The sequence below is a fragment of the Notamacropus eugenii genome, chromosome 6 (genome assembly GCF_028372415.1).
Source record: "Notamacropus eugenii isolate mMacEug1 chromosome 6, mMacEug1.pri_v2, whole genome shotgun sequence".
NCBI classification, from domain to species: domain Eukaryota; kingdom Metazoa; phylum Chordata; class Mammalia; order Diprotodontia; family Macropodidae; genus Notamacropus; species Notamacropus eugenii.
Genome location: NC_092877.1, coordinates 341511499 through 341532379, shown reverse-complemented (window position 1 = coordinate 341532379; position 20881 = coordinate 341511499). Strand labels below are relative to the sequence as shown.

The following is a 20881-nucleotide window of genomic DNA, read 5'->3' as shown; positions in this document are numbered from 1 at the left end:
ATATATACCTTAATTAAAAAATAATTTATTGCTAAAAAAAATGCTAACCATCACCTGAACCTTCAGCGAGTTGTAATCTTTTTGCTGGTGGAGGGTCTTGCTTCGATGTTGATGGCTGCTGATTGATCAGGATGTGGTTATTGTAGGTTGGGGGTGGCTGTGGCAGTTTCTAAAAATAAAAGAACAAGGAAGTTTACTATTTCAAATGACCTTCCTATCACTTGAATATTTAGAGACCATTCTAGGGTTATTAACTGGCCTAATTTTAATATTGTTGTGTCCTAGGAATAGGAGTCCAGATGAGGAGAGAGATAGGAACAACTGGTCAGTAGAGCAGTGAGAATACACACAAAATTTATTGATTAAGTTCACTGTCTTATGTGGGTGCAGTTTGTGGTGCCCCAGAATAACTGCAATAGTAATATCAAAGATCACTGATCAGAGATCACCATGACAGCTATAATAGTAATGAAAATTTTTGAAATATTGTGGGTATCACCAAACTGTGACACAGAGGCATGATGTGAACACATGCTGTTGGAAAAGTAGCACTGATAGACTTGCTCGATTCAGGGTTGCCACAGACCTTTGGTTTGTAAAAAATGCAGTTATCTGTGAAGTGCAATAAAGAGAAGCACAGTGAACAAGGTTGCCTGTATTGACTTAATAAAGATATTGCTTAGTCAAAGGTTATACACAATTTAGTGATTTTTAGGACATGTTAAAACTCCTTGAGGGTAGGGATTATTTTTCATTTTGTCTGTCACCAGTAAATGCTCACATCAATACTTCACTGATCTGTGAATCCACCAGTATGGCTATTCTTTCTAATGAGGTAGATCATAATCCATCTCTGCCTGCTTATCCAATTCTTGTTTGTGATTTGCAGTAAGTTAGGGAGCTACTCACTATGCTGCAGCCTTTCTCCCATCTTCTTGACATCATAGGGATACAAATAGAGAATATGAGATGACTGTTGGTTACCTCTTGCTGTGTGACCAGCCTGTCTTCTTTTTGGTTTTACATTTCTTTAATATTCATTAATTACATCACTTCTCTTGAGTAATTTATAACATGTTGCAGTCTGCTCGTTCTCTAACCATGTGCCTCGCTCGCCATTGTTATTTAGATGATTCTCAGCATCATTCCTTGGAGTCATACACTGGAAGGATATTGATGTTAAAAAAAGATGAGCATTTGTTTCTGGGAGAAGCTGATTCAGGAAGAGATGGAATCATTAAAAGAATTGGTCTACCTACTTTCATTGTTCTCTTAACTTTCTCTCTGCTTCCTCTCCAGTCAATCTTGCTAACTTTGCATTTTCCTCCTAGTACTCAAAAGTGGATGACCCTAAAGAGTCTGTCCTTGGCTACCTTCTCTTCCTTGGTAATTTTATAATTCATAAGTGGTTGTTTATCACCCCTTTGTAAATGACTCCTAAATCTAACTCTAGCTCCAGCTTCTCCCCACAACTTCAAGTCCCATATTTATATTTTTTGTTTGTTTTATGTAGCTGCTTCTGGATATCCTACCAACACTTCTAGTGTAGCTTGCATAAAGCTAATCTTGATCCTATAGAACTTACCTTCCCCTAACATCTTTTACTTTCTATTGATGATGTCAGTCAGATAAGGTTCTTACTTCATTCAGCTCTTCCATCTACTTTACCCCTTCAGTTTAATGAGTTACCAACTTCTATCAATGCAGCTTCCATGGTGTATCTACTGTCACCACCAATCTCCATCTATATTGTCATAAGAGTCACCTCACAGAAATCCCCAGCCTTTCTCTCTTCCTCCTTTTCTTTCCTAATGCTGTCAGAGTATTATTCCTAATGTACATTTCTTTACCATATTTCTTCCTTGCTTTGTATCAGTAAGCACCTCGACATACATGGGGGGCCTGCTTTCACAGGTTCTTTGATCTGCTTTTCTAAAAGGAAAGGCAGCTTTTGTGGGGTTAACAATCTCCTTTAATTAAGCACATATATCATTCACCAATAGAGAAAAATACAAGAAGGGAAGTAAATACCAACAGACAGGCTTCCAAACTGTCTGACCATTACATACATACATAGTTACTTAAGAGGGAAGCACCAACCTCTGGGTTTTCAAGGGGGGAAGGGAGTTAGGGCCTGCTTAGTGGCTTCCCAGAGTCTCATCTGGCACACAGACCTTCTTCCAAAAACTAAGCCCCAAAGTAAAACCTCACCCGCAGAGTATTTATTTTAGAGCCAGAGCGCATCACAACCCTTGAGAACCGGTGTCTCATTAACAAAAGGTGTAGGCCTTCCTACAAATTTTCTTAGGCCTATTAATGGGTGGAGAATATCTTTAATTACATTAAAATAATTAAAAATACAAATACATATACAATTTCTAGTTAAAGAAACTGTTGTTTCTGTGCTTTACTCCTAGGAAAGACTCTTGGTTAGTAAAGGCAAGATTAAGTCAGAGACACTTGATTATACTAAAACAAAAACTGCAAAAGATCCTACTTTGCTTGCCATCACATGCTCAAAAACCTTCAGTGGTTTCCCATACCTTAATGAATAAAATATAAAAGCACATAGCTTGACATTCAAGGTCATTTACAATATGACCTCAAGCCTGCTTTTTCAGTCTTGTACTATACCATTTCCGTTCAGGTATTTTGCTTCCATACAAAACTTGGTTATTCACCACCCCTCCCCCTTTTTGTCTCCTTTTCTCCTATCTCTACATGTTATCAAATGGGATAGATAATGTTTAGAAAGTGCCCAGCACAGTGCCTGACATACATTAGGTAGTTAATAAATGCTTGTTCCCTAACAATCTTTACAGCCAGTGTCTCTGATAAAGACCTCATTTCTAAAATAGAGAACTGAGTCAAATTTATAAGAATACAAGTCATTCCCCAGTTGATAAATGGTCAAAGGATATGAACAGGCAGTTTTTAGATGAAGAAATTAAAGCTGTCTATAGTCATGTGAAAAATTGCTCTAAATCGCTTAATTAGAGAGATGCAAATTAAAATAACTTTTGAGTACCACCTCACATAGCAGATTGGCTAATATGACAGAAAAGGAAAAAGATTCGTGTTGGAGAAGATGTGGGAAATTGGAACACTAATACATTGTTGATGGACTTGTGAACTGATTTAACCGTTCTGGAGAACAATCTGGAGCTATCCCCAAAGGACTATAAAACTGCATACCCTTTGATCTGGCAATATCACTACTAGGTCTGTATCCCAATGAGATCATAAAAAAAGGAAAAGGACTCACCTGTACAGAAATAGTTATAGCAGTTCTTTTTTGTGGTGACTAAGAATTGGAAATTGAGGGGATGCCTATCAATTGGGGAATGGTTGAACAAGTTGTGGTATATGAATGTAATAGAATACTATTGTGCTGTGAGAAACGATGAACATGAAGACTTCAGAGAAGCCTGGAAAGACTTACATGAACTGATGTTGAGTGAAGTGAGCAGAACCAGGGGAACATTGTACACAGTAACAGTCACATTTGCAGTGATCTAAGACAATTCCAAAAGAGTCAAGATGGAAAATGCCATCCACATCCAGAGAAAGAATTGTGGAGTCTAAATGGAGATTGAAGCATACTATTTTCTGGTTTTTTTTTTACTTTCTTGTGGTTTTTCAATTTTGTTCTGATTCTTCTTTTACAACATGACTAATGTGGAAATATGTTTAATATGATTGTATATGTATAGCTTATATCAGATTGTGTGCCATCTGGGGGAGAGAGGAAATTTAGAACTAAAAGTCTTATAAAAGTGAATGTTGAAAACTATAAATAAATGAATACTTGTACCCTTCCTTTCTATACCTTTGCTCATACCATCTAATATGCCAGATACAAACATTGCCTGTCTTTTCACCTATTGGAATGTCTCCTTTCCTTCCTACATTGTTAGCTTCTTGAGGGCAAGAGCTGTTTCCTATTGCATCTTTTTCTGCAACACTGGATGCTGGGAGTACAATATATTCTTGCATTTTAAAATGGAATTGAATGAAGTGTAATGTTTTCATGTCACTAAAGATTTGATCATAGGGGAAAAGGCCAACGTATTACTTTTTCATTACTGAACGAATCATATGTATGTGTGCATATATGTGTATATATGTATATGTGTGTATATGTATGTAAATATACACATACATACATATATACACTCCAAAAGACTGGCAATAATATATGCAGATTATCTTTGATTAAATGAAATCAGAAATTACTTGATGTATAGAAACTAATTATAACCCTTTTTTCTTCTTTGGTCCCAGGGTTTTGACCCACCACATCAAAGTGACACAAGAACAATTTATATAGCAAACAGATTTCCTCAGAATGGCCTTTATACTCCTCAAAAATTTATAGATAACCGAATCATATCATCTAAGGTAAGGATAAACAAATACATTTTTTGAAAGTGTAGACCTGTAGCACTTTATTTTGTTTGTTTGAAATATTTTAAAAGTTAAGAAATACTTAATTGTTCTCCTGCACCTCCCTGTCTTTCATTGGAAAAAATTTTTAAAAACCCACCTAATTCTTGAAAGTAATATACATAGTCAAGCAAATCATTCATTCCACTGGCCATGTCCAAAAATATGTTTCATTTTGAGCTTTGATTGAGTGCTTACCTAACAGTAGGCAGCAAGGCATTTATTTTTGAAAGGGATAGCTGGGTGGCACAGTGGATAGAGCACTGGCCCTCAAATCAGGAGGTCTTGGATCAAGTCTGGCCTCAGACACTTGACACTTACTAGCTGTGTTACCCTGGGCAAGTCACTTAACCCCAAATGCCTCACAAGAGAGAAGAAAAAGAAAGTTAGTGCATCTTTTGGAACAAGATATGTGTTTGTTTTTAGTAACTCAGGTGAATAATCTGCTCACCCTAACAAACATCCCTTGCAAAAAAGGTGACTTGTGCATATGTAACTTGAAATAGGATATTAAAAATTGTGTTAGTTGGATGTGGATAACGCATTTATTAACAGTACCAAAGTACTGTTTCACTCCTTTGCTCTGTGCTTTTCTTATTTCTCATATTAGGTCAAGCAACATGGCATGGAGATGGGCAGGTAGACATCATGAGGTCCCTTTGGAGCAGTAAGCCTCTTCATTTCTCTGGGCTTCATTGGTTTCTTTAGTGAAAGACTCTAGTCCTGGGTTCAGAGTAGGTACTTGAGATGGGAATGCCTAAACCTGATCTTGTAAAAAAAGTTGGACGTGGCCAGAGAAGCTTTCTGTGGGACTGCATGCAGGCTGCAAATAGGATAGATCGTTTATGAAAAAAATACTGAAAGTCAGTGGGGATGGCGGCGCACTTCGAGATATCCAGGTACCCTCTAGTCCTGCCATAGTTAAAGGAGTATAAGTATCTGTCCTCTATTCTATTTTTAATAATGAATGGTATGAACTCAACAGTAATGGCTCCTATTTATATTGCACTTGATAATTTCCAGTGATTTTTCTCATAGAGACCTTGTGAGGCAAGTAGTACAAGTGTTATACTCCCCTTTTGACCTTTTATAGACCTAGAAACTGAGGCTCAGAGAGATAAAGTGGTTCGCCTGAGGTCACATAGGTTCTAAATGACTGAGCCAGAATTTAAACTCCAGGTGTTATGATTCCAAGTCCGTTGTCCTTACTAGATTTCCATAGTCCCTTTCGTAAAGGCATCATGAAAGTTCAGTTATTTTAGAAGAGACTTAGAAGTTGTCTATTATATGTTCTTTTTTGTTTTGTTCTGGCAGTGGGGGGTGGAGGGTCTGGAAAAATTACCCTTTGACCATCCTAGAAAAATGTATTTTCTTTAAAAAGTTTTACTGATCCTTTTTGTTTTTAAGTCAGTCTTTTCTTGAATTCCACACATCACACTTCTCCCCATCTCTTTCCCACCTCCTTTGAACTCTCCCTTTTAACAAAGAAAAGCAGTTAAGCAAAAACACCATCTACAGTGTTTGACACTGTATACAGAAATCTGCCCATAGCCATTAGTTGTTCTTCTGTGAGAAGGGAGAAATGTTTCATTCTACTCTGGGACTATATATACTCCCAATGAAGTCAGAGCCAGAAAGAATCCGTGTATTTATATATCTGGATACATATTGATAGCAGCACATTTTAGGTATCAGAAAATTGGAAAGGAAAAAAAAAAGTAGATGCCCATAAGTCTGAAAGAATGAGTGAACAAATTGTTTTACATAAAAGTAATAGAATAATTCTATGCATAATAAATGACAAGTTTGATTAATTCAGAGAAACACAGAAAGACTTATGAACTGATGCAGAGTGAACTAAATAGATTCAAGAGGGCAACAAAAACCTTAACTACAACAACGTAAACAGAATAGATAAATGAAACTGAACACTAAGTAATTTTCGTGACCTGACTCAGAAAAATTTGGGAAAACGTACTTCTCTAACTTGTTTGCAGAGGTTGGGAGGCAGTATGGATGTCAACTATTCCATAAAGTGTCAGATGCCCATTTTGGCTGGTTTTATTGAAATACTTTAAAGGATGGTTAGTTGAGGAGAGGGAAATAGAAGGGATATATTCACACATGAATGGGATACAAAGAAAAGTCATCCATTAAAAATAATATTGAAGATCTATTTCTGTGCTGTTCCTGTAATAGGTTTCTTTAATATTTAGCCTATCTGTTTTCCAAGAGGAGAGAGAAAGGCATCTGGAATTGGGTACATGAAAAGCAAACAAGGAGGATTGGGACAGCAAACAAGAGATTGTATGTAGTGCTGTGTTAGATGTCATTATGGCTAAAATGTTCAGGGAACTGGGGGCTTTTACTTGGGGAGAGGGAGACTTATTTAATGACATTACACTTAATTGTGAAACTTCTTCAGTCAGTGAAATAAGCTGTAGGTTATGTGCTGATTATTGTAAAGTCATTAGAAATGCCCCTCCTCAATTGAAGCAGACATGTGAAGTAATTGAGTAGGCATGAACTGGTCAAGTAAACAAGCATTTATTAAGTACTTTCTATAGATCAGCACTGCACTAAATGCTAAGAATACAAAGAAAAGCAGTGGGGGACCAGCCCTTGCTCTTGAGGAACTCAGTCTAATAATAGGAGAACAGCATGCAAACAACTATGTCAAAACAAGGTAAGTTACAGGTAATCATCCAAGGGAGGGGGACATTAACATTAAGGGGGATCAGGAAAGGCTTTTTATAGAAGGAGGCAGTTTAGCCAGAAAGCTGGTGAAGTTAGGCAAACATCAGGAGGCAGTGAGTATAGCCCATAAATGCCCTGGAGTCAGGAAATGGAGTGCATTGTACAAGGTATAGCAAAGAGGCCGGTACCACTGGATTACTGAGTGCATGGGCAGGAGAGGAGAAGAGGAAGAAAGATGGAAGAAGCCTGCAAAGGTAGGAAGATGGGAGCCAGATTTGAAAGGCTATAAAAGCCAAACAGGATTTTATGTTTGAGCCAAGAGGTGATAGAAAGCCACTGGAGTTATTGAATAAGGGGGCTGGAGTGACATGGTCAGATCTGCACTTTAGAAAGATAGTTTGATAGTTGTGTGGAGGACAGACTAGAGTGAGGAGAGACCTAAGTCAGGGAGACCTCCCTGCAGATTATTGCAATGGTTCAGCTTGGTCTGATGAGGACCTGCCCTAGGGTGGAGGCAGTATCAGAGGAGAGAGTTATTGTAAAGGTACACGAAAACAGGTTGGATATGGGGGGTAAGAGGAAGTGAGGTGTTGAATATCACATTTAAAATTGGTGGTGACTAAGCCTTGGGTGACTAGTAGGATGGTGGTCACCTTGACAGTAAGGGGAAATTTAGGAAGAGGAGCAGGGGTAGGGAAAGAGATGATGAGTTCACTTTTGGACATGTTGAATTGAAGATGTGTCTCCAGTTTGAGATGTCCAGTAAGAGTTAGGTTGATAGAACTGATAAGGTACAAAACACCCAAGCAAATAAACGTAGCAGAATAGTGTTTGACCCTAGCTATTCAGGTGAGAACTTCTCCTCATATTTCACTGAAAGACCTGAAACCATTTGTCTTGGACTCCCTTTCCCCCTCCTCATCTCACAGTACTCAGATGCCTTCTGACACCTCTTCTTTTAGCCTTCCTCCCGTGAAGACATAGTCCTTCTCCTTAAAAGGCTGACTATCTACATGCACAAGTTCCTGTTTGCTCATTGCTTCCCTATTGCCTGCAGGCATGCCAGTGACTTCTCCATTTTCAAAAAACCCTTGCTTGATCTATCTATCTGTCTTACTGTATCTCTCCTCCCTTATGTAGCTAAACTCCTTGAGAAGGCTCTCTCATAATTGCCCCCACTTCCCTTCCTCCCAGTCTCTTCTTAACTCTGTAGCTTGACTTCTGACCTCATCAGTCAACTGAAACTGCACTCTCCAGTCACTATGATCTCCTAATTGCCCTATCTAATGGCCTTTCTTGGTCTTCATCCTTCTTGACCTCATTTCAGTTGTTGACACTGTTGATCACCCTCTTTTTCTTGATACCCTGTTTTCTCTGGGTTTTTATGACACTACTCTCTCCTGGTTCTCCTACTTGTCTGACTCTTCCTCAGTCTCCTCAGTCTCTGTCTCTGGATCTTGGTGCAGATCATCTCTGCTAACTATGGAGGTCCCACAAGGCCCAGTCCTAGGTCCTCTTATTATTTTTCTTCAGTATTAATTTCACCTGGTAATGTTGTCAATTCACAGATTACAGCCATCATCTCTATGAATCCCAGTTCTATTGAGCCCTAATCTCTCTCCTGTCCTCCATGTCATACTTCCCACTTCCTAATGAACATCTCAAACTGGACATTTTGTGCACTCACTGAAAGCTATGATTCTCCTCTCTTCCCCCAAACCTGGAAATCATAAATGAGTACTGCCCAGATGTCTTAGAATCAACAAGTAAAATCAGCATTGAATCTACTAATCATTTCCTGAAAGAAATGTAGAAAGGAAATATCCCAGGAATGTCATAGACCAAATCCAGAGCTTCCATGTCAAAGAAGAAATCTTGCAGTTAGCCAGAAAGAAAGTTCAAATACATGTGACCAGGAAGTTACGAGTTTTTTCTCTCCCTGTAAATTAGCAGAGGTTTTGAAATTCAGCATTCCCAAAGGCAAAAAATACAGGTTTACAATTACAACCAAGAATACCTTACCTTGCAAAATGGAATTGAATGAAAGTGAGTTGAAACAAGTGTTCCCTCACAGCCGTAGTGTCTTTCAAAGGGTATTGAAGGAGTTAAAGATGAAAATCAGAGAACCTGGGGTATAGATTGAAACATTTTAAAAGAACAGAGAGGAGAAAAGAAGGAAACAGACAGGACAGCTCTGGAAGTGCTATGTTGAGCTTACTTTGTTTTTTGTTAAACAGTAAGCAGATGAAATAAAGATTCATGGTTTCGTATATACAGCCCCCTTTTTGTTCTGCATTGTTGTTGTTTTTTAACATGGAAATACTCTTGTTTTTGGTGTTTAAAGCCAGAATTTAAAAATGAATGAATGAATAAATGTGATTCATAACTTAATGATGCTCTTCTGATCCCTCCACTTGGAAATGTTGGAGAGAATTGTCATAGTACCTATGCTCATAAGTCCTTGTAAGAGATTTTAAATTCTTTGAGAGCAGAGTTTGCCATATTTTTTCTTGTATCTTTCATCAACACCTACACAGCATTTTATACAGAGAGGTGCTTATTAAATGTTCATAAATGAAACTAATGCTCAGGTGTTTAGTGAGGGGAAAGGTTATTTGAAGAGTTGCTTAGTTGTCAGTATTTATAAGAGATTTTATTTTCTTCTATTGAAATAGCGTATATGAAGTTACTAACATAATCGGTTACACTGCAGGTCACATTTGTGTCTTTTGTGTATACAGACAGTGACGTAAGTCACATTTCATCACAAAGTAGACCTCCAGTGGCATGCTGTCCTCCCAGCGTGTGCACAAAGATGTCAGTGTGCTGAATACCGAAAACACACTCACCCGAGGACTTCTTGTTGATTTGTAGCACTGATCATTTGCAGATAGATATGTACTAGGATGGCTAATCTGTCCTGTTCTTTGGGACTCTGCTAAATTTCTACTTTTCTTCCTGTTCCTGAACTATATGAAATAGTATATAAGTACATAACTTACATGATAAGATCAGTCAGCTTCCTCCTGTGAACTTAATTACTTCACGCTTAGAATAACTAATAATAATAGCTTACAAATAGAAACATCCCTTTCAGCTATAGGACTTTGGTTCTCATACCTCTGTGAAATAAATGCATAATTATATCCATATTACAGAAGAGGAAAATGAAGCTTATAGAGATTAAATAATGTGTCAGAAAGCTAGTATAGATCAGAGGTAGAATCTGAACCCAAGTCTTCCTGATGCTAAAGTGAGTGCTCCCATTTTTGTACCAGACTGCCAAAATAGCATCATCCATCATCTTACTTTCCCACCAAACTTCCTCCATTTTTCTACTTGGTGTCAAACTGATAGACTCCAATTTTTTCTCATTTTTTTTACCCTTGGGTAAAACTGCTAATAAATCATGAAAAGTGGACAGAAGGTTAGAAAATAGCATTCTAAAAACCCCTTCCTGGTCTTTTCAGTCTATTGAAATAATTCTTCACAGTAGCCAATGACTCCGTCACCAAAGCTAGTGACCATTTTGCAATGTTCATAGCATTCCTTTGGTTTCAGAGACAGCTCACACTTCCAATTCTCTGTCTTCTGCCAGACAACTTTTCCAAATCTTCCTGTTCCTCTTGGCTCTCTTAAAGGGGGTGTCCCCTAAGGTTCTTAACCTTTTTTCATCTTACCCCTTAGCAATCTTAGTTATTCCCATGGGTTCAACCATTACCCTAGACAGATGACATCACCAAACATCTCTCTCTCTCCCTTGGTGCCCCTCTGGTACTTCAGACTTCATGTGTCTAAAACTAAGTTTGTGTCATCTGCTCTTCTTTCTGACTTTGCGCCTTCTGTAAGTGGTGTGACCATTTAGCCACGTTTGAAGCACTGCTACCACTACCTTTTGTTATTCTTTCTGTCACTGTAACATCTAATCTGTTACTAAGTTTATAGTTTCTGCTACTGTATCTTTTCACATCCATTCCCTTTTGGATAACAAAAAGTTGAAAAGTTCTTACATAAACAAAAGAAACTTTGTCAATCAGTTGTTTCAGTTGTGTATAACTCTTTGTGACCTGTTTTGAGGTTTTCTTGGTAAAGATACTGGAGTGGTTTGCTATTTCCTTCTCCAGTTCATTTTACAGATGAGGAAACTGTGGTGAACAGGGTTAAGTGACTTGCCCAGGGTCACATATCTAGCAAGTGTCTGAGGTCAGATTTGGATTCAAGTCTCTTCTGATGCTAGGCCTGGGGTTCTAACCACTGTGCAGCCTAGCTGCTTACAAAGAAATGGAATTAGAATGAGAAAATGAAAAAAATTCTTGCTGCTTATCTCTCTGATAAAAGTCCAGCATCCAGTATGTTTGGTAAATTGATACTAATCTGTAGGAACAAGAAGGAGGAGGGAACAAGCATTTATTTAGTACCTCCCATAGTCAGCAGTGCCCCCTGCTCAGTACTTTATCATTATTATCTCATTTGATGATCCTCATGAGATAGATGCTATTATGATCTCCATTTTACCTTTGAGGAAACTGAGGCAAATATAGGTTAAGTGACTTGCTCAAGGGCACACAGAAACTGTCTGAAGCTGGATTTGAACTCAGGTCTTCCTGACTCCAGACTCAGAGTAATGCCCACTGCACTACCTAGTCATTCTCTAATAGAGAAATGATCAAAAGATATATGAACAGACAGTTTTCAGGGGATTGAGCTGAAGTTATCCACAGCCACATGGAAAAACGCTACAAATCACAATATGAAAAATACAAATTAAAACGCTTGAAGTTTGACCTCACACCCATCAGATTAGCAACAGTTACAAAAGAGAAAATGGCAGTTGGATAGGCTGAAGGAGGCCTGTACAACATCTGGCCCACAGGCCACTTAGAGCCCAGGAAAGGATTCCAGGCAAAACGTGGGGAGGGGGTGAAAGAAAGTAAAGATGTGACGAATGCTTTGTTCGTGCCTTCCTCTAGTCATTGTTGTACCCATCATGCAACTTGGTGGGTGGGTTGCCACTACGTACCCTCTCCTGTTTGTCACGTGACCCACGGCAACCAGTCATTGTCACTGTCTCTAGTCTGAGAGGAGTGATTTCGTGATAAAAATCTTAAGCAGTAAGTGCAATTAATTGATATTAATTGAAATTTCCCCTTTTTAACATAGTTTATTTGCAAAATAGTCATGAATTATACCTTTACTTGGAAAGTGAACCACTAAAAACCTATCTGTCACCCAGAGAAGTATAGCCTGTTTTAATTTTGGCCCCTACCTACAGCCAAGTTGTGCAGGTCTGGGCCAAAGGAAGATAGGAACACTAATGCATTGTTGGTGGAGATGTGAATTGCTCAAGCCATTTTGCAAAATAATTTGGAACTTTACCAAATAAACATACCCTTTGACCAGTGAGTGACTCCCCTTCTGGACATATGCTCTAAAGAATCAAAGAAAGAGGGAGAGAAACCCATATGCACTAAAATGGTTTTAGCAGTTACTTTGTTGTAGCAAAGAGCTGAAAACAAAGTTGAGTGCCTGTCAATCAGCTAGGGCATGTTTGAAGAAATTGGATGAATGCAAAGAAATATGAGTGGTGCCCCAAGAAGTGAGAAAAGGGATGGATTCAGAAACCTTGGAGAACTCATATCAACTAATGCAAAGCAAAGTGGGCAGAATCAAAGCAATTTGTCCATTGACTGTGACATTATAAAGTAAAACAATTATGGAAGACTTAAAACTTTGATCAGTGTGGGTTTAAAATCAAAAAGATCTCAAGGATTGATGATAAAGCAAACTTGACCACCTCCTGGCAAATAGGTGATGCATGAGAAGTGGATAATTAGTGATTCATTTTCACATATGGCCAATAAATGAATGTATTTATTTCCCTTGATAATATTATTTGTTACAAAGAATGACTGGGTTGGGGGAGGGGTAGGAAAGTAGGGGTGTAGTGACTGATACTAAAAAAAAAAAGAAGAAAAAACTTCAATGAAACATTTAAAAATAGATAAAAGAACAGAAGGAAATTCAAAAGGGTACATAAATAGGACAATATTGGAATTAGATCTAACATATACTTAGAAAACTATTTGACAGAAATAAACAGTATCATATGCAATCTTATCTTTCGTATTCTTTATATAAGAAAACATTAATATATTGGTACTTTTAAGTTCATAATAATAAGCAAAAAAAAAATTAAATACCTCCCTCTGCCTGTTGAATTTCTGCTTGTCTAAAACCCAGCTTAAACACTACTGCCACCTTGAGGAAACTTGAGGTTTTTTTACCTCAACCCATTTTCCTGGTTCCCTTTCCCCCCTCTATGTACATACACACTTGTTCTCACACTTGTCATACGTTGTTTTGTGTTAAGATTTTCTCATGTGTATGTCCATATAGACTTTAAACTACATGAGGGTAGGGGCTTGTTTTAACCAACTTTTTTCTCACTCTCAGAGTGCAATCTATTTTTCTGCACATGTAGGTACTTCGTAAGCATCTAGTGAAAGGGACTGGAACATATCAAAGCTAGTTGAAAGATTTAAAACTAATACAGGACAGGGCCTGTGGGCTTCATTGGGCTGGACTTGGCTGACTGCTTTCAGTGCATTCTGCATGACTCAAATTATATTTCTTTTTCTTTCAGTATACAGTGTGGAATTTTGTTCCAAAAAATTTATTTGAACAATTCAGAAGAGTAGCAAACTTTTACTTTCTTATTATCTTTTTGGTCCAGGTAAGTTCTTATGCAGTTTAATTATATTTTACGTGATTAATAATATTTAAAGGGAGATTTTTGAAAATATTTCGTAAAAGAATAGAATGAGGAGAGAGAATTGAAAAAAATAGCGGTTATTTCTAGCTATAATAAACTGTGAATCACTTCTAAATTATTTGGTTTTAGGAGCCAATTTAACAAACTTGGGATTAATTAAATTTTTTTATTTGATAAAAAACAGCAAAATTAGCAGTGAATTTTCTGACACAAATAGTGCAAAGACCTGGAGAAATGAAGAACAAAATCAAGTTGTTTCCCAAGTGCTGCTAGCTTATAAGGCAGAAATCTAGATAGCATCTTTCAAAATTTATATGTTAGAACATAATATTACAACATTTAGTATGCACATGCTACTTTCTGGCAAGTCATCTGCCCATTTTTCTGTCTTTTGTGAATGTGAAATTGTATTTGAGAAAAGCCCCATGGCACACAAAATACATAAATATTTTAGCTTGTATCTTCATATTTTACAGGAAGGAATGCCTCTTTATCCCATATTAAGAAATGCAAAACAAACTTACTTTTGGCATTTAGATAATCAGATTGCTAGTTTTTAAGACATACATATTCACATGCACATGCCAGCTCCATCTGCGCAGCTGACACTGCTCACTTTCCTAGGAGCGTGGCTTTTCACCTAGTCATACTCTTCTCATGATTAGAATCCCTGTTCTTTGTGAGCTGCAGTAAGTTGGTTGATCCAATTTCTGTTGTTCTTCCCCCCACCCCCATCCTTTTTCACTTCTTAGGATGCCTTTGAAGTATAACAGATAAGGTTTATATTTGTTGAATAAGCTCAACAGCTTTTCTCTTGAGCTTAGAACTTGTTCTGAAACTTTTGTTTTGAAATGTATGCACTTAAACATGAGATTAACAGTTGTTGACATTCTCTGTCCTTCACTTTCCCCATCTATAAAATAGTAATAAAAATCCTGGAATAGAGACTTCATGCTTCACATGGATAGTGTAAAGTTAAGATTAATAATAAATGCCAAGCACTTCATAAATTTTAAAATACTGTATATAAATGGGAGAGCTGTTATTATTAAGAATGGTAATAATACCCAGACCATATCACTTATAAATCATAATTGCAGTTCGATTTATATCTTAATTCTGCATTCCAAAAAGTTACCCTGATAAAAAGCCTCCCTCTAACTCTAATGCTAATTTTTTCTCTAAACTGGAGCTCATGTTCAGTTCAGGGATGGAAATTGGTGACTTGTTTCTAGCAGTCTTAGAAAGCATTCTGTGTTTCTTTTGGAGATCTGCAAAGAAATATCATAGTGTAGTTTGAAAGACTATAATTTTTTTCTCAGGCAAATATCTAGGAACTCCAGTGTACCTCATGGATTATGGAAACTTTTTACTATTAAGATTAAGCTTTTTCACTCTTTAGAATGTTTAGAGTATTCTATGTAACTTCAGCACTTAAGTTGCTTGTCTTATTAACGGGAGAGAGGGGAAGGAGGGAGAAAATTTGAAACTCAAAAATTGAAAAAAAAAGAATGTTACATGTAATTGGGGAAAAATTAAATAATGTAACTGTCAATCAAAGGAAAGACAGACACATATAGCATGGTAGGTGTTGTGTGATAGTCCTGTATTATTTTCAGTAGGATCTCATTTGGCATTTTGTGTCTCATTCATGGAATTAGTTACATGGAGAATTCAGACATGTTTGTTTTTCAAACGTGCATTCCCTCAGAAGAAGAGAGATAAGAGTACACCTCACGCTACATATACTACCAGAATCGATCTCTGTGTTGGGTTTTTTTGTTTCTTTTTCTACTTTTTAAAAAATTAGTTATAGTTCTCTGAGTGGGGAAGGGATGTGTTGCAAAGTGATATAAAAACAAAATATAGTAGTAAAAAAGCTTCTAAAAATAAAACCTGTCATCTAAAAAATATTCTAAAAACTTTTTTTATAATACAGCTTATGATTGATACTCCTACAAGTCCTATCACCAGTGGACTTCCGTTATTCTTTGTGATCACTGTAACTGCAATCAAGCAGGTAGGAATTTGGTTCCCATCATTATCATTTTCTCCAGAAATTATTCAGAAGTTCCTAATTTTTTCTCTTATGCAGTAAATTGTTGTATAGGATTGTGAAAATAATTTGAGTAAGGAGGAAGCAATATTTTTTATTGCTTTTGAAAAGAGAGGTCATTTACCATAGTTGCTAGAGAGTGGAGCTCTAAGCTAGTAAGGCCACATTTCAAGTGCCTTGAAGCATTCTGGCTGTGTGATTCTGGGTAAGTCATTTAACCCTGCACTTAATTGTTCTATGAAGGGGTGGGGAACCTGTGGCCTTGAGGCTGCAGGGAATTCTTCTAGACTTAAGTTGCTGAGAGTCTGCTGGTAGGGAGTGTTTACTTACTCAGGAGTTCACTATACCTATGAAATAACAGGCCTATTCCCTTTCCCTATACTGAAAGCCCATTAAATTCAGGCTGTGGATATAGAGTTCAGATATCTGGTGTTATACACTTATTGTCAGTGAATATTTTCATTTAACTGTGTAATTATTAGTTTTGTAACATGTCATTACATTATAAAAAGGTACTGTGCTGGTACAGCCCAGACAAAGGGTTCTCTTGACCCAGTCCTAGAATAGACCTCTCACTGTAGATCTCCATCTCCCTTTTTCTCTTTATTCTGGCTCATCACCCTACATTGGACAGTTTATCTAGACCTAAATTTATTTGTCCTCATCTTCCTTCTACCTCCACTCCTTACTATCTCATTCCCTGAGGGTAGCCTTCTTTTGTGTTGTCATTTTTTTAAATTTAGTATTTTATTTTCACCCAGTTACATATAAAAACAATTTGTAACATTCTTGTCTTTTAAATTTTGAGTTTCAGATTCTCTTCCTCTCTTCCCCACTCATTGAGAAGGCAAGTGGTTATACATGTGTAGTCATGCAAAACATATTTCCGTGTTTTTCATGTTGTGGAAAAAAAACGCAGACCCAAAAAACCCAAGAAAATTAAAGTTAAAAAAAAAAGTATGCCTTGATCTGTATTCAGACTTCATCAGTTCTGTTTCTGGGAGTGTATAGCATTTTCCATTGTAAGTACTTCAGAGCTGTCTGATCATTGTATGGCTGAGAATAGCTAAGCCATTCACAGTTGATTGTCATACAGTATTGCTCTTACTGTGTACAATGTTCTCCTGATTCCGCTCATTTCACTTTGCATCAATTCTTATAAGTCTTTCCAGGTTCTTGAGAGCATCCTGCTCATTCTTTCTTTCTTTCTTTTTTTTTAAATATATAATTTATTTTTCAGTTCTCAACACTCACTTCCACAAGAATTTGAATTCAAAATTTTCTCCCCATCTCTCCCCACCACCCACCCCAGGACAGCATGCACTCCATCCACCCCTTCATCCAGTCTGTCCTCCCTTCTATTACCGCCCCCTACCCTTCAATCTCTCTCCCCTCCATTTTCCTATAGGGTGAAATAGATTTCTATATCCCATTGCCTGTATATCTTTCTAGTTGCATGCCCAAACAATTTTTAACATTCATTATTAAAGCTTTAAACTCCATATTCTCTCCCTCCTTCCCTCCCCACCCACCATCATTGAGAAAACAAGCAATTCAATATAGGTCCTAGACGTATAGCCATGCAAAACACTTCCATAATAGTTGTGTTGTGAAAGACTAACCACATTTCCCTCTGTTCTGTCCTGCCCTTCATTTATTCCATTCTCTCCCTTGACCTGTCCTCCCACAATAATGTTTGCTTCTGATTATCCCTTTCCCCAATTACCTTCCCTCTCCTATCCCCTTCCCCTCTGCCTTCCTGTAGGGTAAAATAGATTTCCATATTCAATTGAGTGTGTGCTATTCCCTCCTTAAGCCAAATCACATGAGAGTAAGGCTCACTTATTTCCTTTCATCTCCCCCCACTACCTCTCCATCATAAAAACTCTTTCTTGCCTCTTTTATGTGAGATACTTTGCTATCTTCTATCTCTCCCTTTCTCTTACTCCTAGTACATTCCCCTCAACAGTAAATTTTAATTTTTTGGTATTCTCCCTTCATATTCAGCTCAATCTGTGCCTTCTGTGTGTGTGTGTGTTTGTGTATACATACCCATGTACCTATACATACCTACACATATAAAATATACACATACATACATACCCATACACACCTCTGGGTGTGTGTGTGTGTGTGTGTGTGTGTGTGTGTGTGTGTGTGTGTGTGTGTGTGTGTGTGTGTGTGTGTGTGTATGTGTGTATATGTATTATTCTCTCTAACTACCCTAATACTGAAAGAAGTCTCATGAGTTACAAATAACATCTTTCCATGTAGGAATATAAACAGTTCAACTTTAATGCATTCCTTAAGGCTTCTCTTTCCTGTTTACCTTTTCATGTTTCTTTTGATTCTGGTATTTGAAAGTCAGATTTTCTATTTAGCTCTGGTCTTTTTAATAAAAATGCTTGGAAGTCCTCTATTTCATTGAAATTCCATTTTTTTCCCTGAAGTATTATACTCAGTTTTGCTGGGTAGGTGATTCGTGGTTTTATTCCTATCTCCTTTGACCTCTGGAATGTCATATTCCAAGCCCTTTGATCCCTTAGTGTAGAAACTGCTAAATCCTGTGTTATCCTGATTATACTTCCACAATACCTGAATTGTTTCTTTCTGGCTGCTTGTAATATTTTCTCCTTGACTTGGGAACGCTGGAATTTGGCTACAGTATTCCTAGGAGTTTTCCTTTGGGGATCTCTTTCAGGAGGGAGCAGTGAATTTTTTCCATTTCTATTTTACCTTCTGGTTCTAGGGCAGTTTTCCTTAGTAATTTCTTGGATGATGATGTCTAGGCTCCTTTTTTATCATGGCTTTCAGGTAGTCCCTGTAATTTTTAAATTATCTCTCCTGGATCTATTTTCCAGGTTAGTTGTTTTTCTTTTCTTTTATAAATTTATTTATTTAAGTTTTCAACATTCATTTCCACAAAATTTTGAGTTCCAAATTTTCTCCCCATTTCTCTCCTCCCTCTACCCCAAAACGCCGAGCATTCTAATTACCCCTATCACCAATCTGCCCTCCCTTCTAACATACCTACCTTCCCTTATCCCCATCTTCTCTTTTGTCCTGTAGGGCAAGATAAATTTCTATACCCCATTACCTGTATTTCTTATTTCCTAGTTGTATGCAAGAACAATACTCAATAGTTGTTCCTAAAACTTTGAGTTCCAACTTCTCTTCCTCCTTCCCTCCCCACCCATCCCCACTGAGAAGGCAGGCAATTCAATATAGACTATATATGTGTAGATTTGCAAATAACTTCCATAATAGTCATGTTGTGAAAGACTAACTATATTTCCCTCCATTCTGTCCTGTCCCCTATTTATTCTGTTCTTTCTTTTGACCTTGTGTTATTTTCTTCAGCATTTTTTGGGGTCTCCTTTAGCAAGCTGTTGACCCGCTTTTCATGATTTTCTTGCATCTCTCTCATTTCTCTTCCCAATTTTTCCTCCACCACTCTTAATTGATTTTCAAAATCCTTTTTGAGCTCTTCCATGGCCTGAGACCATTGAATATTTATTTTGGATGTTTGGGATATAGAAGCCTTGAATTTTATGTCTTTCCCTGATGGTAAACATTGTTCTTCCTCATACGAAAGGATGGGAGAAGATATCTGTTCACCAAGAAAGTAACTTTCTATAGTCTTATTTTTTTTCCCTCTTTTTTGGGCATTTTCCCAACCAGTTACTTGACTTTTGGGTCCTTTGTCAAGAGTAGGGTATACTCTGGGGAACTGTAAGATCTCAGTTCCTCCAAGGTGGTACATTCAAGCATGTACACTGGTCTGGAATCAAGCAGAAATTTGTGTGCCCAGAATATGAGTAATAGAGTTTTGTCTTCACAACCACCTTGCCTCCAGTTCAGCCAAGTCAGCACTGCAGGCTGAGATTCAGATAAACTGCAGGGGCAGGGCCAAGGTTCCCCATTCAGTTGAGATAAAGATCAGCTGCTCAAATCCTTCAGGTGTATTACGTGGGGGCAGGGCCTCTACACAGGGCTGAGATAAGAATCAGCTGCTCACTGCCCCTAGGGGTTTTATGATCCACCAATGGATGTGGGCTGCTGTAGGGGCTACTGCCAGATGGGACCTCTGTGGGCCACAGCCTGAGGCTGGAGCTATGGGAAGGCCTTTCTCCCTTCTCAGCCAGCTGAAAAAACCCTCTCACTGACCTTTGGTGCCTGTGGGTTGAGGGATCTGCGAACCACTGCTACTGGGGCTGGGGATTCTGTCCCCGAGGACTGCTTGGTCCTCCTCCCAGCGGCCAAGGCTAGGCTAGGCTCTGCTCCACTCTGCGTCTAGTGTGACAGACGTTTCCTGTTGTTCTTTCAGGTCACCCTGGCCTGGAAATCTCCTCCACTCTGTTGTTTTGTGGCTTTTGCTACTCTAGAATTTGTTGAGAGTCTTTCTTTACTGGTATTTTATGGGCTGTGGGGGAAGAGCTAGCATATGTGTGTCTTTCTACTCCTCCATCTTGGCTCCCCAGTTGTTTTTCCAGTGTGATAATTCACATTGTCTTCTATTTTTTCACTCTTTCGGTTTTGTTTTATAATTTATTTGTTTCTCATAGTCATTAACTTCCATCTGCTCCATTCCAATTTTTCAAGAACTATTTTCTTCAGTGAGTTTTTGAATCTCCTTTTCTATTTGGTGAATCCTGCTTTTTAAAACATTCTTCTGATTGGTTTTTTGGACCTCTTTTGCCATTTGGTTTAATCTATTTTTAAAGGTGTTATTTTCTTCAGCACTTTTTTGGGTCTCCTTTAGCAAGCTGTTGACTTGCTTTTCATGATTTTCTTGCATTGCTCTAATTTCTCTTCCCAAGTTTTCCTCCACCTCTCTTAACTTGATTTTCAAAATCCTTTTTGAGCTCTTCCATGGTCTGAGACCATTGCATATTTTTTTGGAGGCTTTG

General features: G+C 37.8%; 1 protein-coding gene across 10 annotated transcripts in view; it reads left to right on the top strand.

Annotated features, from left to right (window-relative positions):
• The window catches only part of ATP11B (ATPase phospholipid transporting 11B (putative)), a 146569-nt gene that overhangs the window by 31804 nt on the left and 93884 nt on the right, over positions 1-20881 (top strand). For 9 of the 10 annotated variants that reach the window (XR_011969071.1, XR_011969072.1, XM_072618357.1 and 6 more), the window contains exons 2-4: positions 4285-4401; positions 13787-13876; positions 15855-15935. Coding sequence is in view for 8 of the 10 variants with exons in the window: in XM_072618357.1 (XP_072474458.1) it covers positions 4285-4401; positions 13787-13876; positions 15855-15935 (288 nt within the window). In the remaining 2 variants the exon portion in view is untranslated. Of the gene's footprint in view, positions 1-4284; positions 4402-5073; positions 5114-13786; positions 13877-15854; positions 15936-20881 lie in introns of those variants that run through there. The other variant, XM_072618362.1, reaches the window with a different exon arrangement.